Source organism: Sinohyriopsis cumingii, chromosome 7 (assembly GCF_028554795.1).
Source record: "Sinohyriopsis cumingii isolate HCF-2022 chromosome 7, ASM2855479v2, whole genome shotgun sequence".
NCBI classification, from domain to species: Eukaryota; Metazoa; Mollusca; class Bivalvia; order Unionida; family Unionidae; genus Sinohyriopsis; species Sinohyriopsis cumingii.
This window is the reverse complement of record NC_142967.1, coordinates 111,363,961-111,386,438: the sequence shown is the minus strand read 5'-3', so window position 1 is coordinate 111,386,438 and position 22,478 is coordinate 111,363,961. Positions and strand designations below refer to the sequence as shown.

Genomic DNA, 22,478 nt, shown 5'->3' with positions numbered 1-22,478 from the left:
TACTGGTCTATATTCCTAAGGAGCATGGCAGTACCTCTGTTGGTCAAGTGGATTTGGTCTCGCTGGTACAATTGTTGGTTCACTCGATTGTCTTTGAAGAAGGTCCAGTATTGCGGAACAAAGAGTATTTGGAAATTTTCACACAACATACTTAGGGTGTCATTTAGTTGAGTCATAAGTGCATCCCTTCTTGGCGGTAGACCTGAGATGATTATTTTACACTCTGCGTTTTTGGACCTGATGGCATACAACAAACTTTCATAATCATCCTCAATGCCCTTCAAAGATTGGCCATTACTGTAATTATTGCCACCAATGAGAAGAATTACAATATGATATGGTGACATATCCATTTCCAATATTTTTACTGTAATAGTGTTAATAGTAGCACCTCTATGAGTTTTTACATCAGTTTTATATAACCCTCTTGTTCTTACTCCTTTGATTATTGATGATCCTATGAGAAGAGATCTGTCTTTAACTATGTTGTTGATTTTGACCAGTGGGGGGTTCAGATGCATTGTTCGAACTTCTTGATTTCCATGACTAGACTGAATGAAAGTTTGGTGACTGCTGTATTTAGCATTTGTATTTAATTTAGCTCCTTGCTGTGGGTAATTGGAGGTTGTCTTTAGAACAGTTTCTTCAGTACCTGGATTTGATGTCGAATGAGACACATGATGGTCAGTGTTTACAGCATGTGCTTTAGCTAACTTTTGGCTCTGCCCATCTAATACCTGTAGAAGAGACTCATCTTGTTTAATTGGTGTGGTTGCATCTGTTTGTGTGCATAATGAGTTTTTTCTAATAGCTGGTTTTGGTATGGTCTGAGTGCCCTGACATGCTTTCTGGTCCTTTGACATGTTTGTGTATTGTGTTGTCTGGGTTTTCTGGCACACTTTTTTGGCACCTGGTTTATCCATTTGAACACTGTGTAGACTCTTTGATTTTAGTGCAGAGAGTTCCTGTTCTAACCTTTCTAATTGGGCCTGGAGAATACCTATCACTACTAAGCACTGTATGGAGGTACAAGGCTGGTTATGGGTTCCATGGAACTCAGAGGAATTTGTTGTACCTGTCATAAACTGGGGTCCTGGAGTTTCCTCCACATTGATAGCAATCTGGCTTATTTCATGTAAAGCTGTGTTACTGTTGACTGGATTTGGAAATCTGTGGGCTTCAGGGATGGGTGTTGAAGCCCTTGGCTGAGAGGTAATTGATTTCAATCTGGTGATGTCTACCATTTGCTGCCAAGTGCTGATAAAATAATTTACCCATTCTGTATAGCCTGGCCCTTGTACATGAATTTTACCAGTTGTTATGTATAGAGTTACTGTGGCAGAATCTGTATCCATGGATTTATAGATCAGTCCATTGTGTGAGTGTCCCTGCTGGAAGTGTAGATTCTCATCCAAGAATTTCTTGATTGTTGGAATATTGTTGGAGTCAGCTGTGATTGTTATACTCTGCATATTATGTTGGATTTTAAGAAAGCTTGGAACTGAAGAGGAGTCAGAGGAGTCAGCCATGTTGGATTTTGGTGTTACACAATCTTGGTAGGTTGAATCTATTTCAAGTGAATATTTCTCTGCAGTATTGAGTGTGTCTATATCCTTTGTATCATTTAAGAGATCATCTTGGGTAAATCCTGAAAATGAATCTGATGAATCTGATTTGAAATATGAGTAGATCCACTGAGACAGTGAAGAAGTGGCCATATTTGTTTTACTGTTCTTTTGTCTGAATATGCAAAAATGCAAATCTGTACTTATATCCACAGACTGAGTTTACTAAGTTACCCTGACACTTTTTGCACTGCCTAAATTAGTTGCTGGTAGCACTTATAACTAGTATATTTTCTTCTGTACAGCTGTATTTCCGAATGTTTCAGGAGCTGGTTAAGAGTCTCATACCATGGCGGCCATTTTTTGATAATGAAGCCAAGCCAGTGTAAATATCAATTGCTATCACTGCAAAACCATTGAAGACCTGCCACATATATTCAATAGCTGCTCAAGATATCAGGAAGCTAGAATGGAATTTTAAAAAGCTGCCCCCCCCCCCGCCCCAAATTGGATCCCCTACCACTTACCTAGATTTCCTCCTTAATAATAAACCCACCATAAATATGACCTACCAAAACATATTTAAATTCCTAGACACATCCAAGCTAAAGGAAACAATGTAAAACACCCTAAAAGCATAAAATAAACAAACCAACCTCACTTAAAAATAAATTTCCATTAGCAGACGGGCACCCTTGACAGGTCATGGGGGAAATGAGGACTCAGCAAGGGTGTCCCTCTAGCTTAAAAAAAAGAACCTGTAAAACATACATAACCCACCCAAATACTCTCTAAAACCAGCAAAGGTTCCCGTCTTAAATCCCAAATATATCCTTAAAAATTTACAAAAATAATATTTCAAAAAAATCTTCTTCTCTGCTCTCTTCTTACCTCTAACATGAAAGACAGCCATGGTAATAATGCGGCCTACTTCTTGATACAAATCATACTAACACTAAAACAGCAAAGAGTTTTCCATCCAATGCAACCTAGCTCATCTTTAGAACAATTTCAGACACAAGAACCAAAACTCAAAATTCATGCAAGTACATCCATTTAGACCAGTACCCTGGAATGAGCAGACTCCTGCCTGCAGATGGTCGCCTGCCTTCCTGGTCACTACCTCCCATGCCTCAGTCTGACACAAGTAAGCGTCCAACACACGCATGAAACATCTAACATAAATAAAAGCAAAAACAAATGAATAACGAGTGTCACTACGGTGTCAGAATCCTTATACAATTCTATCAAGAGGCCTCTAAGAACTATCCAGTCCAGCAGCTAGTAGAAGCAGCTAACTACATTTTTACGCTATAGAGCTACCATTTCCCTGAAATTACCGGAGAGGATAAAGGACTGCAGAAAAATGTAAAGAAGCAGAATAAAAAAGGGAGACCACTGCTTAAAAAATCCTTCTAAGGGCTACCAATACTGCCTCTTATCTAGGAAACCATTTTGGCTTGGTATCCCATTTCGATAAAACTTTTACATACACTAACTTGATCCTTCAATCCACCGGTTCAAAATTCAAACCTTTTATGACCTAACAGTGATCAAACTTTTTATATTTCGCTCAAACATATTAGTTATTAAAAATTTGTAGGGCATCTACAACATACACTATGTACTAGAATTTTTACAATTGTTAGGACATAGGAAAATTTTACAACTTGTTTTGAACTGACCCAACTGCACAGGTGGCTAACACATTATTGGCATTTTTTTCCATTAGTACAGCTAGACTAAATTTGACTAAGTACAGGCTGGCGTTCTTGGGAGTGCATGATATCCATGGCTAGCTTGCCAAGTTCTTTGCCATCTTGCCTTTCTTGGACATCATATAACAGCGAAGATGTGGAACAATTTCCATCCATCCACCTAAAGCTAAGTGTCCCGATGTGACGTCATCGTTGCAACCACTCACAACAAGCGTTACATACTGCTTTCATCGTTGCGACCACTCACAACGGGCATTACATACTGCTTGGGTCGACACCTAGTACAGTCAATAACGGACTGAAATCAACTCCTTGTTAACATGAATGTGTTGTGTCCATTCCCACTGATGAAAGCCCTTTATTTAGGTTGTAAGAGCATATAGTCCTACAACCTAATGGCTAAATTAGCAGTGCTCCTTGAGCACATAAACGCTTGGGGGATGTGGCACTAATTCCTTCCCCCAGGAACATTTAGCATCCTACTGTGCAGAAATAAACCCGTCGCTCATGCCCTTCTGCGCACATGCAACATAAATCCAAGTAATCAATCAATCAATTATCATAATAAAAATATTAATAAAATTGTTCATCTCTATTTAGTCATAATTATATATATAGAGAGAGAGAGATTGATTGGCTTTAAGGCAAATAATTTCCCCAACATTTATTTTGTATGTGTATAGGTTACAAAAGTCTCTATTGTAACTCATACTCACCTTGTTTTATTGTTATATGTGTATATATGTTTGTATCCAACACTAAAGTGTATGATAAGTTGATGATCATACATACTGAGATTCTCACCTCTCAATCAATCATAGCAAATCGTTACACTTCTTTAGGTTTACTTTATGGTGTATTTGTGTGTGCGAGAGAGAGTGTGTGTGTGTGTGTGTGATTGAATATTGTAGTCATTACCGGTCTAGAGAGAGTTCTAGGTGGACATTTTCCTGGCATCTACAAATCACTGATGTTTGTTTGTAATTTAGATGTAATGTTTCTTAATCTATATGCATTATTTTACACCAAGTTTCCTATCGATCACAGAACATTGTGCATTTCTAATATTATGGATTTTTACTTTTATAGTGAAAATGGATAGCACAAACATAAAAATACTATCTGGGGACTTGGAGACTTTGAAACATGTAAAGATGTTTTTGATTATCTTAGAAAAAGATCTGTGTAATATATTGCTTACAAGATACAGAGTTTACAGAGGATAAAGTTTCATGTATCAGAGCACAATGGGGTTATGAATTTATGGTAAATTGTTACAGATCCAACTCGAGAGGAGTTTGTATTCTATTTAATAACAACTCTGAGTATGGTATAAAAGAATGCAAAAGGGATAGTAATTTGATTGCATTAGATATTCAAATTGGGGAAAGGAATTTCACTTTAATTAATGTATATGGGCCAAAGAATTATTGCAAAGAATTGTACAATAATATAAATGATATTATATATGAATACGAAAATAAGCCTGTGATAGTATGTGGGGACTTTAACTTGGTTCAAGATCCAGAATTTGATTCAAATAAGACCGACTATATCAGATTCATTATTTCTAGATACAGTGCTGATGAAAATCCGTGGAAAACTATTCATATGCTTCATATAAAAAGAAATGTAAACTAAAACAGGAAATAAAACTTGTTCGGCAAATACAATCCATACAGATTGGTTCCATTGGATCTTATGATTCAGAAATACTGAAGTCTAAAAAGAAGGAGCTTGAAAATTTGAGAACAGAAAAGCTTCTGGGAAGTATTATTTGATCCAGAGTAAAATGGATAGAAGAGGGTGAGAAACCAACCAAGTAACTTCTGCCACCTAGAAAACAGAAACTATGCAAATAAAACAATCACAAAATTAATTACTGATGACAATGAAATTATTAGTGGTCAATTTGATATTCATGGGGAAGTTTGATTATTATAATAACCTGTATAATGAGGAAAATGAGGTAGGGAATAGAGACTTAGAGGACCTTCTAATAAACTATTAAATTCCTAGACTTAACTAAGAGCAATCTCAAAGATTAGAAGGCAAAGCTACCAAAACAGAAGTAATGGATTGTTTAAAAAGTATGAAAATTAGCAAAAGCCTGGGATCGGATGGTTACACAGCTGAATTTTTAAAAATCTTCTGGATTAACATTAGGGTATTTATAGTTAGAACAATTAATGAAACCCATGAAACTGGATCATTTTCAAATGTTTTTACACAAGGTATTAAAACCTGCATACCCAATGAGGATAAACCTAAGCAGTACCTGAGGAAATGGCATCCAATTCCTCTCTTAATGTTGAATACAAAACTAGCATCAGGATGTATTGCCAAAAGGATTAGGTCAGTACTGAATAAAATAATATCTGAGGATAAAACTGGTTTTGTAAAAGGAAGATACATTGATGAAAATGCAAGTAATGTATACGAGATAACGCACATTACAGAATAGGTACAAATTCCGGGTGTATTTGCAACTATTAACTTTTTTTAAAAAAATCATTTGATTCTATTTCATGGAAATTTATTCGTAATGTTCTTACTTTTTTAATTTTGGACCTTGGACCAAAGTATAAGGCACTGGGCTAAAATTTATTATTGCACAATTTCATCAAAATGGCTTTCTTTCCGAATTTTTCAAAGTTTCCAGAGGTTGTTGGCATGGTGATCCAATATCCCTTTATCTCTTCTTATCATGTATAGAAATATTGTCTATACTATTAAAAATTAATTAAAAAAATTACATGCATCAAGTTAAGGGAAACAGAATATTTGCTTTCACAGCTTGTAGGTGACTACGTTAATTCTTAATGGCTCTTTTAAATCCTTAAAGTATTGAACTTCTTTGCAAGGTTTCAGGACTGAAACTGAACATTGCCAAAACAAAGTAAGTGTGGATTGGAAACAAAAAGTACTTCCAGTTCAGTACCATAAATGTAGTTCTAGTCTATTTTTTATAACATTTTTTTTTCCTCTCGGAATTTGGTGGTGATAGAAGATTTATATTTATGAATTTTTGGTAGGTTTTGAAAGGTAAGTGTTTATTCTTGAGAATATGAGCTCAGGGTGTGGTGTTCCATGTGTATTTCGGCGACAGTGCACAGTGACTAATAAGGCCTTTGTGATGATCCGGAAGTGAAATATGTGTTCTGTTTACATGCGGCTCTGTTGACAGTCCATTCTCTAACAAAAATGCAGGTCAACCTTTGACAAGAACTTCGCCGTGAATTTATTTTTGAAGGTATTTTAGATTAACACATGATTTGTATTGACTGTCACACAGTGGAAAGGTCAGTATTGAGATACAAATGTAGAGAACACGTAGTAAAATTAATTGTGTTATATGTCCTCCTACCTCGTGGACACAACAAATAAAGTTGATGCTGTCCCCCAAGCAAATATGGCGTACTAGTTATATTGGACCACGTGACTAGATGACGTCAGTAAGACAGCCAGGACTGGCGACAAAAGTTCGGTAAGTGTTGATACACACCTAGGATTTACTGGTTGGCAGAGATTGGATTTGGTGAAGATGTGGGATATACGGATCGTTAATATACCCCTAAAACTGATCGTAAAACAAAGGCCACAAAAATATCACATTAAGTGTCAAAAATTGTTCGATAATTGGCGTAATGCGGACATAAGTCAACAATGTTTTTATCAACAAGCTAAAAATTCAATTCAACCCCAACACCACTCATCAATAACAACACAGGTTTTGAGCCAGTACTAATATTAGTACTCGTACGTCGTAGACGGACTACGTCAACACTTTAACATCGTAGCTAATTTGGGCTTGATATATCGGGCTACATTAAAATTAAACCAAATTACCTGAAACATGTACCGTTCTTACAAGGTGGCCCATTTTCCCTCGCAACAGTTACTCCGCAGTAATGTGTCGCACATCTATTTTGCAAGGTCCTAAAATTTGTATTTGGCTATGTACGATCATTATATTTATTTTGCAGAATTTTGCTCGTATTGTTGTAGCATATACAAAACTACAATTATTTGCTAATAACATATTTTGCAATGAATTTCCTTCTTTACGTCACCGACACATTTTCTTGGAATTGAACCTAACTACTTTCGATATGTCCACAAATAGATCATCAAGCGATAACAACGTAACTAGTGGTCGCTTCAGTCGGGCCGAGTGCTACCATCTTACTAGTTTTGTACAGTTGTTGTGGGGTTTAACGCCATTTTTCAGGAGTGGGGATAATGGAGAAATCCTACTAGTCATTAAATATTCATATATTGAGATATGCAAATCTACCGCTAAAACAATGGCTTTGATTGGTTGTACAATACATTCTCTCAGAAACAATCCCATAAACCACCAATTCTACTTCCTGCTTCCGCTTGAACCAAAATTCGTGTGGATACCATTCAGATTTGAGCAATAACAATTATTAATTGCTGCATCTTAGCTACAATTTTCTTCGTTTATATATATTTAAAAATTATCAGACATGCAGGTAATTATAACTGCTGACGCTTTCATTTATTTGACAGTTTATGTTAGTGCGCAAATTTAACTAGTTTGTATTGACCATAATCACGTTGCCAACTGCTAGACCAATTTGAATTTTCGTTTCATTCTTTTATCAATTTGACTTTATTTTGTCTTTTTGTGAATATTGTTTTAATTTATTTGATATTGTACTTACATTGCTAAGTTTTTTGTTCATTTATATGTCTTATCGTTTGATTGCTTCGTAAGAAGTTTAGCTTGCTTAGTTATTCACATACTACTATAGTCTTGACTCTGCATCCCTATTTGTTTGTACCCCCCTACCGATTTAAAAAACTTGAACGTTTAATGTGATAAAAAGTGCATAGAACTTAGTCAATTGAATCAATGATTTATAATTTATAACCTGACTGTGACCAGAATGGCCCTAATACTGGCATCCCCTGCACCATTTCATGCTTAACGGATTTCCCATACTAACACGGCACTAGGCTAGTTTATTTCCATCAGACAACATAATGACGTAGTTCATCCTGTTCAGTAACTGCTGAATAATTGCGTAAGTTACATAACATTGAGAATTTGGAATTATATCCCTCTGCATATTTGAACATAGAAATTAAACTGCTTGTTAAATCCACATGAAAAGCAAATTTGTAGTTGTCATTATTTTCCTTTGCTTCATTTGATACTGTAAATATTGGAAGCAGACAACTTATGTATGTACATCTGTAGTCGTGATACACCCCTTTGCTGAAAATGGACTTGTCCAGAAACTGGAAATGGATCCGAGCATGTCCGTCTATTACACGGAAAACTTCTGTTCAGCATGAGACGTGCATATGATGACGAAGTTATTTCCACTCTACTCCGAGTCAGGTTAGAAACAATAAATCAATGAATGAATTGACTAAGTTCCTTGCATTTTTTATCACATTAAAAGTTTCCCATTATTTAAATCGGTCTGGGGGTACAAACAAATGGGTTTGTATTATCAGACTATAGTTAAGGTATTATTAGAACTGCTAGCATTAAAAATATACTAGAAAGTATTTTATTAGTTATATTAATTTGATAAGTGTTCACGCGTTTCTACCCCAAGATAGTAGTTTGTTTTCTGAAGTGTTTATGATTAACTTCATTTTGATTACACTTGATATAGGTTGAAAAATTCATATAATTTCATGTTTATGTCATTGCTATTTTCTTTTTAAAAAGACAGTTACTTCTTTTAAAGGGGCCGAGTGGTCTAAAGTGCTCTTTGTTACTGATCACTGCCATCTCACCTCTGTCTGCGTGGCTTTGAGACTAGGATTCGGCTAACGTGGGTATGTGAGAAAGCTTGCCAGTAGCTTCTCATGGGTTGGTGGTTTTTCCAGGGATTTTCCGTTTTTTTCCTGCACTATTAATACTGGCTGCCATGCATAGCCTGTCATGTGCTGAAATATGGCGTTAAACGCCACAACAGCAACAACAACTTCTTTTAAATAGTTGATATTCATTTCATATTCATTGTATATTTTACATAGCTGCTGCATACTTGCCAGAGTGTCAATCATTTTCATTGCATGTGATTCAAAGTTGAAGCAACTCTGTGGTATTCTGAATCATCCCAGCTTATTCCTGTTGTGTATTCCTGGTGCAAAATTGGTTGTAGATATCACCAGTTTTAAATCCAAAGTGTTAGACATTGTCTGTGCCCAAAATCCTGATGTTGGAAAAGATGTGAACATATTTACAAGGTATTTTTAATTGTCAGTTTTACTTTTGAAACATTTGTAATTATTTGTGCCCAATATTTGCAGCAGAACTATTATAAATTTGTACTGTATATTTAATTTATTATATTGATCTTACAGAGTAGAACTGGCAGCGGCTAGTGACGAATTCCAAACAATCTCTCTAATTAGAATAAGACCATCATAATTTTCACGAATATTTTTGCATGTTTAGCATCCATATTGTCTAGTCATCCTACAGTCTAAGACATGGACCCTAATTGTTATGTTTTGGGGTCGAGGTCTTACTGTCGAATTAATGTCACCTAGCATCATAATGAGAAGTCAGATTTCAGAAATATCTCATTTTTACAGCCCATATCAACACTTTTCTACAAATTAAAGTCATAATGTTTTAGCGAGATTGTTCTTACTCTGATGCTCTTTTTCTAATAAATTCAAATTCTCCCACAATCATGTGGACCTGTTTTCAAGTTATGTTGGCCTACATTTCATTTGCCTGGAATGTTATTTATGGCGGGAACGACGTAATTGGATTAAGTTGAAGTATGTTTCTTTAACAAAATGAATAAAACATACAAATATAGAAGAAAGTGTTTCAATAGCTTTATTTCATTCAAGATTCTTGTCATCATTTTAACCAATTTTGGTATTCTCGGTTTCCAACAAGCTACGTTTATTAACTAACAACCCACCAAATACCACAAATAAACAGGCTTAACATCACGAGGAGGGTAACATTAATTAGGTAATATATACATGACTTTATGAGAAAATTTGCACCATTGCAAATGATTTTTACATTGCTGCAACAAAATTTAAGTGCATTGTTCCTAAATCTTGCCATATGATGTCAAAATGGGATAGTTATTTATGCTTAGAGCTTGAGAGTTGAACAAATTAACCCTGGTAGCAGATGTTTCTGTTTGGATCATTTTGTTTATATTTCCAAATAACAGCAGTTACCATGGTGATTTTCTGAAATTTTCACAGATTTATTAGTCACATTTTAGTTTAGTTAATTCTTTTGGTGCATTTCTTTCAGTTGTTAGAGAGACTTTATTCATCAGCTGCTGGAAACGAATCCCATGTTGTTGGTCAATGTTTGGAATTCTGCCTCGAACCACCATTAAATTTAAATCATAGCATTGAAACTCAACTGTTTTACCAGACTTACAGAGAGGATGTGCTGCACTAAATGATGGCATTTTTAAGCCGAGAATGTGATAAGTGCCATTTTATTGACTATAACCCATTGTTTGATCGAAGTGTGCATTTGGCACTTGATGGACTCCATGTAAAAAGAAATGGTGCATATGTATTGAAAACAGTATTGGAGTCATTTGTTATGGTGCAGATAAATAGCGCTGAATTTTTTTATCCTCGGACCTGTGCCACCCGTATGACTTATGCAGATGTAGTAAAGCAGTTTCCATCCAGAGAGAAACTTAATTCGATGGATTACAAGGATAAGGTGATTAACATAAATTATAGTTTTTACTTAAAACTTGCTTTTAACATGAATAAGGTCACATAGTCATATCAGTCTATATTCTTTAAAGTTCTTTGGTAATTATTTCATTTTAAATTTTTCTTTGAATGGCATCTCCATTACGGCAATAGGTCCATGTTAAATCATAATATTGTGCCCCTACTTGTTTTTTAAAAAGTCCAAACTCATGTTTGTCTTTTTAAAGAGACGGGTAAAATTATTAATGTACTTATTATTTACTTAAGAGTAATTGGACTGACCAAAGTACAGATAATTTGTTTACGTATATTGATAATGTTTTATAATTATGATATCCATGTTCCACTTTATGGTTGATAGTCATAGGTTAGGTTAGGCCTACCACAGGCTTGTCCAGGCTCCGACTTTTGAATGATGTCTGGGTTTTCACAAAGATTTCATGGAATTATTCATATGAAATATGATTTATATGATCATGTCATATCTGCACCCATCCAGAAATTGTGAAAGTCATTGACACATCTTTTGTTCATAGATCAAAATTATTATACTCTAGCTTTATCTGTGCAGTAACATTCTTTGCTATAGCTATCTAATGCCTAATAGTTGTGCACTAAAATAATATGTCTTTGGCATGTGTTAGACATCACTATAGACCATGGGTGCACAACCCCTGGCCAGATGGCCGAATCTGGCCCATAAACTTGTTCTGTCCGGCCTTCAGGACAAATTAAAACAACACAGAAATCTGGCCTGTGAACAGTAATAGTATTAAAGAAATGTGTCTGTGGCCCTCAAGTGGTCTTAGAAAATGCAATCTGGCCCTTGGCCAAAAATGGTTGTGCACCCCTGCTATAGACTATGACAAGGAAACCTTATAGTTATGTAATTGATACATTGGTAAAGCTTCATTAAAAATCAAATAAAACAAATAAACATCTTTCTCTGATGACTCGAATTGCTATCAGTTACAATACAAATGATGATATAAATCATGCCACTTTTTAATGTAAATGTAATCTCAGAATGTGCATGTTAATTTACAGTAAAATTATACTTGTCAGAATGTGTATCTTAATTTACCATTAAACTATCCTTTCATCAGCATATAATAAAATCATTAAGTGTGGCATATCTTTATTCACAGTACAAAAGCTCAGTATGTTCACTACCTTCTATAATGGTATTATTTCTAAAATTACTATTTATTATTCAGTCATAACAAAATGTGTTCATTATGCACCAGATTGGTTTCTTTTTTATTTCAATTCATTTTAAGAATGTACACACGTTAGAAAGGAAATTTGTTATATTGTTACTACTGACAATATTTTTTGTAATTAAAAAAACATTTGCCTGGCCTGCAAAAGTCTAAAACAACTAAAAAGAATATAAACAACATTCATGCAATGGGAATTTTCTATTTCTAATTAAGGTATACAAATCGTATTGGGGTTCCTGTGGGTATTTATGAAAGCCAGTGGGTTTCAAAATTTTGTGAGTACTTAACTTACTTTTGCTTCATTTGTACATATGATATTCAAACAATGTTGTTTACTGCTCTAATAATTGATTTATATTTTGCCCAAAATTTACATGAAACCTAAAAATTACAATATTTGGCCATCTTAGAAATTAAGGTTTGGTACTGTACATCTAATCCATTATGCAAGGCCATGCCTGCTATATTTTCCATTTATAGAGTATATAATCAATCTTGCAGCTTAGTTAAAACATATATTAACTTATTCTGTAGATGACAAAACTGAATCTGTTCACTCATACAAAAACAAAATGTGCCCACTGATTATGTATTTGATTCAAATTTATCCAATGTGCATGTGTTCATTAATACATACATTATGTGTGTGTGTGTGTGTGTGTGTGTGTGTTATTACAGACTATTGGAACCTAGGTAAATGCAACTTAAGTTTGCATACTTAAAGCTGTTACTGTTTAATATTGTTATTTTTCTTGTCTTTTCCCTTTTTCCATGTGATATTTTTACATGAGCGGAAAAATAATCATCAGTGATTCTATTGTTGGCAAATAGTAATTTACTGACATCTGTATAGCTACTTTGCTACGTTATGATTACTAAGTCATCTGAGAATTGTTAACTGTTAGCGATTATTTACTGAACATAGACTGAAAATGTCCTATTCATTTCTGTATGTGAAAAACTGACATTGCCAGCAATATGAATCTATCTTACACTTTTTACATAAACTGCATATTTGCAAAATGTTAATAATAATGGAAATTACATTTTTATGCATCTTTATTTCACAATAATTGTTTGATATTAGAGTGAATATTCTTCACCAGATTCCACCCCTTTCAGCCCATGTGTGCAGCCGTCATTATAATATTGTTCTCATATTCTACATTTTTTCTTTCCCGTGAAAGGCATGCACTTAATTTTACAGTTATAATTCCAGTGACACGTTTACATGGTCTTTTATATAACTGTAGCAGGTTTCCTTTTCTTATGTGTCAAGAGTTAATGCTGATACTTTGAGAAATTTATTTCTATTAAAAAATAATTCTCAGGAAGATAACCATTTAAATGTTTTTGCAGATATGTACTTTGTTATGCAGGTTAGAGCAGCATGAGATATTAGTGAATGTCAGTGAGGATGTTGCTGTAATTTTGTTGATTTTTAAGAAGCATTTTTAAGGTTTTTGTATTTGTCTACATTGAAAAGTGCGACTCAATTACTGTCAGATATTTCTTTTCTCATTCATGTATCTTTGAGCATAATAATAGTGCACTGAAACTTTAGAAAATGTGAATCACATGCTACTGTCAGCACAAATTGGTGAAATCACAAAAAAAAAATTAAACAAGTTAGGCTATGAAAATATTTTGTCTAGAAAAATCTACTGTGGCAGATAACAGTATTTTGGTCCTTAAGACCTTAATCATGATTATAGTAACTTTGTAATGACAATAATAACTGATTCGTTATTACAATTGTACTTATTACAGTTGCACTTATTTGGCTGAAATATATTATTCACTGGGTAACATATTCAAGTAATCTTGTGCATAGTAACAGTGACAACAAGTTATGTTTGTTGGTTGCTAACCACTATTGAAGAAATGTATTTCAGCAGTGGCATGTGAAACTGGAAGAAGAACTCTCAAAACCACCTACTGCATTAGTCATAAATAAAAAACAATTATTTCTGGTAACCTAACCATGTTAATGGTTACTTACCATGAATTTCTTTATGTTTAAGTTGTGAAAACCTGACCATTGGTGAATGATAACCCAACCCCTCTATTATATACCCAGTTTTCTGTATTCACTGTCACATTTTTAAGGCCATCTTGATTATCATATGAGTAATTCGTGGAGAACAATTGAATGTTCAGAATATTTTTTGTTTTCCACTTCTTTATTTACTGTTCTCTGGAACATACATGATATTTAAGGTAGCAATGAAAATAATTACTTATTTAAACATTTTAATTTTTTATATTTTATCACTTTTGCAGGAACAGTTTTCTTTCCATTTTATTGAAGAATGGGAACAAGCTTTACCTCTAGGACAGTTATGAAAAATAACTACTGATCTGCATTTTTATGTCCAGTTCCATTGGTGAGATATTACAATAATTATCATTAGAAATGCACCTTGAAATTAACAGATACATGTTTTTGGTTCACTGATAGTTCTATCTATGGCCTAACTTCCATGATCCATATTTTATGGTATAGTTAAACTTATGATTTTCTTATTTTTCTGTGATTTAGTTTTACCTTTATTAAACACGATATTTTCCATTGGTACACCAGCCTTGAATCACACGTCTGGACTTTTAAAATGCATATTTTCCAGATTGACAATAGCAGAACATTATTTTTTATTACATCTTACTGAAAACTGACCAAACTTATGGAAAAAATCAACTATGATACTGACACCTTGTTAGGGTTGGCAGGTCTTCTTCCTCGATGTATCCATTTTACTTCCCCACCATTAAGACTGTCTGCCATATACGACCATTTAAGTGTCAACATTGGTATTAAAACCTCAATTCCACCACCATTACATGATTGCCTTGGTACCTAGGAAAAGTTTTTAATATTGTCAATACTAACATTAACTCAGTTTATGTATTTTTAAAAAAAAAAATTGGTCCAAAGCCATGGCCAGCGAAAGTCCCTGTGATTTTACTTGAGTAGGAAAATAATGAAAACTTATGCCAATGTTGGCTGATAGTAATTTACTAATGGCTGTGAAGCTGCTTTGTTACAACATGATTACTAAGTCATTGAGAACCGTTAAGGCTTATTGATTATATACTGAATATAGATACCAACATACATTGATAATGGTTTATTCATTTCTGCTAGGAGAAAACTCAAAGTGCCAGTAATATCAGTGTATATTATAGTTTGTTCATAAACTGCATATATATTTGCAAAATGTTTATAATAATGGAAAGTACATTTGTATGCATATTTGTTAAAAATTAATTTCTTTTATAGATCAACATAAATATTCTCCAGATTCCACCCATTACAGCCCATGGGTGTATCCTTATCATATTGTTAGCATTTTCTTAGTTTTCAATTGTTTTTTCTTTCTTGAAAGACATGTTCATTTTGACATTTATAATTCCACCAGAGACACGTTTATATGGTCTCTTTTTAACAGGTGTCTTTTTCTTTTGTATCAGGTTTGCTGATACTTTGAGTAATTTCATTCTGTTCGGTTTTTTTGTAAGGAAGATATCTTTTTAAATGTGTGCACTGATGTATACCTTTTTATGCTGATTCGATCAATATGAGATAATAGTGAATATTGGTGTTTATTCCTGTAATATCACAAACAGCTATTCATAACATATACAAGGGAATTGTTCAATGTCAGTGTATGATTGTATCAGTCAGAAAGTTATTTTTTGAACCAATAATTTAAGAAAAGACTTGATTATAATTGGGGTATTATAGTTTATTGTTGCAACTACTGTGAAAGTAATGTCTGCTCCGAAAATGAAATTAAGGATAATGTGCTAATTAAAATGGTAGTTAATAAAAAAATTATTTGGATGTATTAAACTTTTACATCTGACCATATTAATGTTGACATTATTTTTTGTTGTTACCGGTTGCCATCATTTCTTGCCATCATATAATTTTTTTTAAGGATAAACACATTCATGCTGCCTTTACAAACCAGTAGCCAAAAATGAAAGATTATTCCAGAGAATTGCCCCTGCAAAGGTACATAGAAAATATAAAGTTTGATCTGTATTTCCATATCCTATATTGTTTTGTGACTACTTCTTTTACAGTTGACCAGTAAAAGTAAACTCTTATCTTTAGATGTGATCAATTTTTCAGTCACTATTCTAGAAATATAGTAAATAATAAACTATTATTTAAAATAATGCAGCTTGGTTATCATTTATGTCCTTTTCCTTTTGCAGTAACATTATAACTGTTGAAACTGTTCTTTCATTGTAGGTATTCAGCTGTTCTGAGTGTCCTGTGAAATTCACTAAGGAAGACTTCTTTTGAACCATTACCTGTGCAGACATGTTCCTCATATAAGGGAAATGGAGAAGATTATGTGCATGTTTCTTAAGCATTTATGCCAAACTCTGAAATACCTGTTCAGAATTTAACCCAGTTAATTTTCTTATTGGCAACATAAATGCATTAAAATTTATGTATTATATATTTGGTGTTTTTAACTTGGAAATATGTGATATGAAGTTGTATTGGTTGCATTTTCCAGTATAGGTTCACAGGTATTGTTTTTTCCTAGAGTACTATATTAGCTCTTTTTTGTCCTTAGGTTATGGCAGTCATCACCACTTTTGAATGAGAAAAACTTCTACTTTTTTTCCCCTTGAACATAACTACATCACATTGTACATTTTTAAAATTAAGTTATAAGACATGTGCTGGTTACAGACACAATTCACATTATTTCTCTGTCTATAGTGATCCAAACTGTATTTGCATTTATGAGATGAAATTTCAAAATGCCACCAGTGTCCATACATTACTTATGAATGCTATACAAATGCAGTGCTCAGGATTTTGAGTAGCAAACTGCAGAATTTATTTCAAAGATACAGCTTCTATGAGAAAACTGGATACAAGATGACAACACAGAAGTTATATCTCCCATGTCCAATTCTTTACTGCAGGAAACCTCATTACATCCACCAGTTGTTAACAATACAATTGTGAAAGAAAATGTGATTTATCAGAAGTTACCATTGCAAAAACTGTGTTTACAGCCAATTTGGAAAAATCACATAAAGCCATTTGCATTGAACATGACATGATCACTCACTTGATAGAGTGCCATTTCATGGATTCAAAAAAAAAAAGCAGCTTCAACTGTTTGACGATGCTGCTATCAATGTATTCACTTTTCCAAATTGTTTAGTGTAGAGGGGGACTTTTCATATTTACATTACTTAAAATAGAAGTGGACAGCAGTGAAGTACCTATTTATTATATATGAAATAACAATTGGAATTTGAAGAAAATGCGTCTAATTTTGTTTTTTGGAATTTTAGTTTTTTCAACATTTTTAAACTTTGATAATCATGTATACAGTGTACATTAAATACCTTCTTATCATCCTATTTTTGAAATTGTATTTGTGCACATATACGGATCCCTTGATAAAGTTATTATGTTAACCAAAAATTTCTGGATTTAGATAAGATTTATTTGTGATTGTGATAATATCTTCCTTATGTGTATAGTATACAAGTTTTTTTGGTTTTAACACTGTAGCCCAGGGGTGGGCAAACTACGGCCTGAGGCCCACCAAGGGTTTTCGTGCGGCCTGGGAACAAGTCATCATTCGCACTGACTCTGTTTGTGTTACTCTGTTTATGAAAAAAATGTGCTTGTTTTGAAGTTTAAGTTTTCAAATATTAACAACATATTAACAACTGAAAATTAATTGTCATATTCACCCCGACCCAGAGTAGCCCAGTTGAAACATGTATAATCAAAGTAATTCTGACAGGCCATTGTTTGATGTCGAACATTGCCGAAGGCTAGCACTAATCCATTACGTAAGATTGTTGTGGCTAGAAGTGAAGAACCGGACATCGGAGTTGCGAAGTCACAGACAGCCAATTGTCACCTAGGTGTCGAAATGTTTCCAAGATCAAAAGAAATTGCCTGAAGAAGTGGGAGTGTCTTAACTTCTTTCCCTGCAAACAGACAGACAGGTTGAACTGGCCGCTAAGACGATTGGACAGGGGCACAGCGCCACCCAATCAAAATCGAGATGGGGGGAGACCTTGATTTGGGTAGAATGATATCCCCACGTTTTCCGGCAAAAGTTAGTTCCCTGAGAGAAATTACCCAGAGAAGAGGTTAGCGTAACTCCAAATAGCCATTCGTTATTGGCGGGAAAATCTTAAAGCGGGAAATTCTAAGTACAGAAAGCTTCAAATAAGGAAGCTTTGAGGGACGGACCAGTTTCAGTTTGGTCCCGTAGTCTCAGATAGAGAGACGGAGGAAAGGAGAAGAAGTTGAAGTCTGGGAGCGAAATTGGAGGAGGAGATAATAGAGAGGGAAAGGAGAAGAAAGGAGAATTTGAAGTCTGGGAGTGAAATTGGAGGAGGAGATAGTAGAGAGGGAAACGGAGACAAAGGAGGAGTTAGAGGAACGGAAAGAAGGAAGGAATCAGCGGGAAAGAAATAGATGAGTAGATGCAAAGACGGGGAAAATCGAACTCACACTGTAAATCACGGGATGAATTAGGCTGTCACTTGGTCGAGGGAAAGACGAGTGATTGGTAGTTATCGTTTTTTTTAAATCATCACATTTATTAAATTGTTATTGATTGAATTTCATCTTCGTGTTCTCTATAATTTAACCGTCGGCATTGCTGACTGGGGGCTCAGAGCTGTAAAACTATCTTGTCACTAATTTAACTTTCTAACCTAACGAGCCAGGGTGGAACTTTCATCATAATTTAATTAAATTATATTGGAAGAACCCCACCCCAATACGTCAAACGTCACATTAATTATGATGTTATTTAGAAAAACCTTTTGTTTTTGGTATTTCAAATATTAATTATTTTACTTAATGAACTATGCGGCCCGCGACAGGGTGTAAATTTGTGTATGTGGCACTTGCACTGGAATGTTTGCCCACCTCTGCTCTAGCCATATTGAAGAGTAGAATACTCTTGTCACTGTTTAATTATAATACATCACATTTCCTTGTATGCCCATTTGATAGTTTTATTAATATTTGTTTTCTTTATTATTATTTTCCATACAAAGGTAGCCATAGTTATGGGATCCATCCCACAATCTAGTAGTTCAACAATAGTACATAGTATTATATTGTATTTCTAAATACAGTAGCAAAATAGTATGGCACAGAGAGAGAACAGGGGTGCAGAACTTTTGTCAAAAACACGTTGACTATGGGCAAGTAAATTAAAAAGTTGACTTGTCTGTATAAATGACCATCTTTTCTTTGTTTTAATAGTGGAAGGCAGGACTGTTAAAAAGTTTACTTTTATTAAGCTGCACCATATAAATGCATGCACTTGAGATCTGTGACAGCTGAAACACACCGGATATTTCATTTTCTCTTAGTTTTCTACTTTTATTATTAGGGTCTACAACTTTAACAAGAATGCATTCCCAGTCTCTAACTGATGCAGAATCGATAGTAGCATCTGAAAGGACAAATAAGAATTTTGCTTTATATATCCTCGACTTTTGTCAGTAGGTCATCAGATTTACAGGTTTTTTATTTGTACCTCACCAGAATTTTATCATCTGCAAAAGATTTTCTCAGCCTTGCTATAGTATATGCTGTGTTAAACAGATTCTTGTAAAGCTCAGTTTGGCTTACATTGTATTTATTGATCACTCTATCTAAATCACCCTCATCTTCTTTATCAGATTTGACCTTTTCACTAAAACATTTTAATTGACATGTATTGTGCTTGGCACTTTTTGGTTTGTTAATAGTGCATCTTTCCTTGTGATAACCTGTTCTGCAAACAATCTGCTGGTTTTCGTTGGTATCAGGGCCATCTCTTACATGCATTGCAAGCTGCAATTGTTCGATCTTTGTGGGTATCGTGCCACAGAAACTTCTGCAGCCAAAAATCGTTGAAGTTCCATTTCTTAATTTATCATATTCCATGCTATATTCCGGTTTAGTTTTAAGCTTCTTTTAATTGTAGCAATTTATTCAACTTTTCTTCATCTTGCACATGCTTTATAAGAAAACAATCCATCCAGATGCATTCTGTGGAAAAGCTATCATAGTCGCACATAAAATGGTTTCAAGGACTCAATTGAATGGTTCAAAATAGCAGATTCCTTGGTGGAAACTCTATATTCCAGTCAGTGAAATTTGTTCTTGTGTAAAACAGCACTGTCTGTTTCAATTGTTTGTATCTACAAAACTTGTGGCTGCTTTCAGCCCTAATCAATACAGATCAGTAAATAGACAATGCACTGGTATTGTACATGCTGGTAAGAATGAATGACATTTGACTGAGTCATATCAGAGACTTATTAAAATGGTAATAGCAGCTGCCTCACTTGGAACTTAGTATTAAGAGGTTAGTGTTAGGACTGATTGACCTGGTGACAGAATAATGTGACTAGGTAGGGCATGATGCTACATATCTTCAGCATGATGCCCCAGTGATTGACATCACTGCAAACTGTCACACTGAAGATATAGTGATGTGACTGAAAAATTGTTAATGATGTGTTAAAAATCTAAAACACATACACACATACACTTAATGTCTTTTCATTTATTTTCATGATTGTTAACTGACACAACATTTGTGGTATTAGTCAATATAAAACTTAGTAGAGAGTCAGAAATCTTTTCATTTCTTTGATGTAATAAATTTGATAGCTGTTCCAATTAAGAATATTTCCATATATTGGACAGTTTGTTTTCCTTTTATTTATTATTTTCTCACACCAGTACTAATTGTAGAGTGACTGCAAGTCAATTCATACTGGACATGATGACATAGTTAATGGTTCTCACTGCTCGGCTCCTTAAAATGCAGTTAGTCTAAACAGTATTAAAAAATTTTTCTCCCTCCTTTCATCATGGTATATAGTCAGTAATTATTTTGTTAACCCCAAACTATTATTTACATTTCTATCACATCAATAAATGGGTCTTGATTTTGCTCTGGATTTCACCATTGACCGAAAGGTAAGATCCGAACAAACTTACCTTTCGGTCAATGATGAAATCCAAGATTGTCCGAATGCAAAATTGCACTGTGAGTAGGGTTGATGTCCAGAGATCAAGATCGGCGAACAATTATTGCAATTTTTCCATTATATCACAAATTGAACAAAGTGTGTCGCGCTGTTTTGAAAATTGAACTATTCTTGATTACGACTGGCCTAAGTTGGAAATTAGCAGATGCAATTAGGATAAACTAGCAGTGTTGGAACTGCTGAGGGGCGCGGACCGGTGTCTTCCCTTGTGTTATGTTATTACAGGTTAGAAGCCTCCATCCCTTGATTTTCTTTGTAACGAGCCCCTGTGATTTATACGATATTTATGTTGTCCAAATATCAAAAATGGGGAGGCAAGGGTCAGAGGAAACTCGGACTAATGTACTATATAATAACTACAATATAGCACATGTATGACAGGTCCATTGTAAACAACGATACGAGCCCCTGTGGGTTTTTCAATGATTTTTTTTACCAGTCCTCGAAAATTAATAACGGTAATAAACTTTGAAGTGTTTTAATGGGAAAGAAATGTAATTGCCAGTACCCAAATAAAATGTAACTTATTTCTTAGTAACGCTGTCAGTATACATACTACTACGAGTTCTGCCGTGCAGATAAAATAATGCGATCTTATTACTAAACCACGAAGACTGATAACGGTCATAAATGGGTATGAGGCGTACTGTTTCGTTTAATTTCAGGTCTAATTTAAAAACGAGTCTATTGAAAAATATAAACGTACAAAGAATTCATAGATACGGTTATAATAATAATACTAATAATAATAATAATCATAAATAATAATAATAATAATAAAACTAAAACTACTAGCGAAATAACCATGCAATTCAACCAATCCACGAAAATTGATAACGCCACCAATAGTGGTCTAATTTCAAAAAGTACTTAAAAAATTGTAATAGTAAACAAAATAAAATGCAATTACCAGCTCTGAAATGAAACGTACAATGAATTATTAGTAACGGTTAAAGTATATACACTACCGATCTGATAACGTAATACTAAATTTCTAGCAGCACAAGTCTCAACGTCAATGTTATTTTCTAACAACCACAATGTCCAATGAAAACCATCATTTCAACAAAGTCATTTGCATATTTGCATAAATGAATATTTAATGACTGGTAGGAATTCTCCATCATCCCAAGTGTTCAGCACACGATAGGCTATACATGGCGGCCAGTATTAATGGTGGAGAAAGAACCCGGGAAAACCCCGGA

General features: G+C 34.2%; 1 protein-coding gene and 1 long non-coding RNA gene across 6 annotated transcripts in view; one reads left to right on the top strand and one right to left on the bottom strand.

Moving 5' to 3' along the window:
* Positions 1-7,323, bottom strand: part of LOC149795933 (uncharacterized) — a 94,239-nt gene extending 86,916 nt beyond the window's left edge. Inside the window, exons 1-2 of one of the 4 annotated variants that reach the window (XM_089965856.1) lie at positions 7,133-7,232; positions 2,634-2,740 (exon numbers count right to left, since the gene is read on the bottom strand). In XM_089965856.1, the coding sequence (XP_089821982.1) occupies positions 2,634-2,733 (100 nt within the window). In that variant the 5' untranslated portion in view covers positions 2,734-2,740; positions 7,133-7,232. Of the gene's footprint in view, positions 1-2,633; positions 2,741-6,650; positions 6,717-7,132 lie in introns of those variants that run through there. The other 3 variants (XM_089965858.1, XM_089965859.1, XM_089965860.1) reach the window with 3 other exon arrangements.
* Positions 7,324-7,569: 246 nt separating this feature from the next.
* Positions 7,570-17,605, top strand: LOC149795932 (uncharacterized). 2 transcript variants are annotated; one of them, XR_016422452.1, is made up of 5 exons: positions 7,570-9,520; positions 10,563-10,991; positions 14,494-14,597; positions 16,152-16,228; positions 16,472-17,605. It is a non-coding gene; the product is annotated as an uncharacterized LOC149795932 (long non-coding RNA). The 2 variants fall into 2 exon arrangements; XR_016422451.1 differs by lacking the exon at positions 16,152-16,228.
* The last annotated feature ends 4,873 nt before the right edge of the window (positions 17,606-22,478 follow it).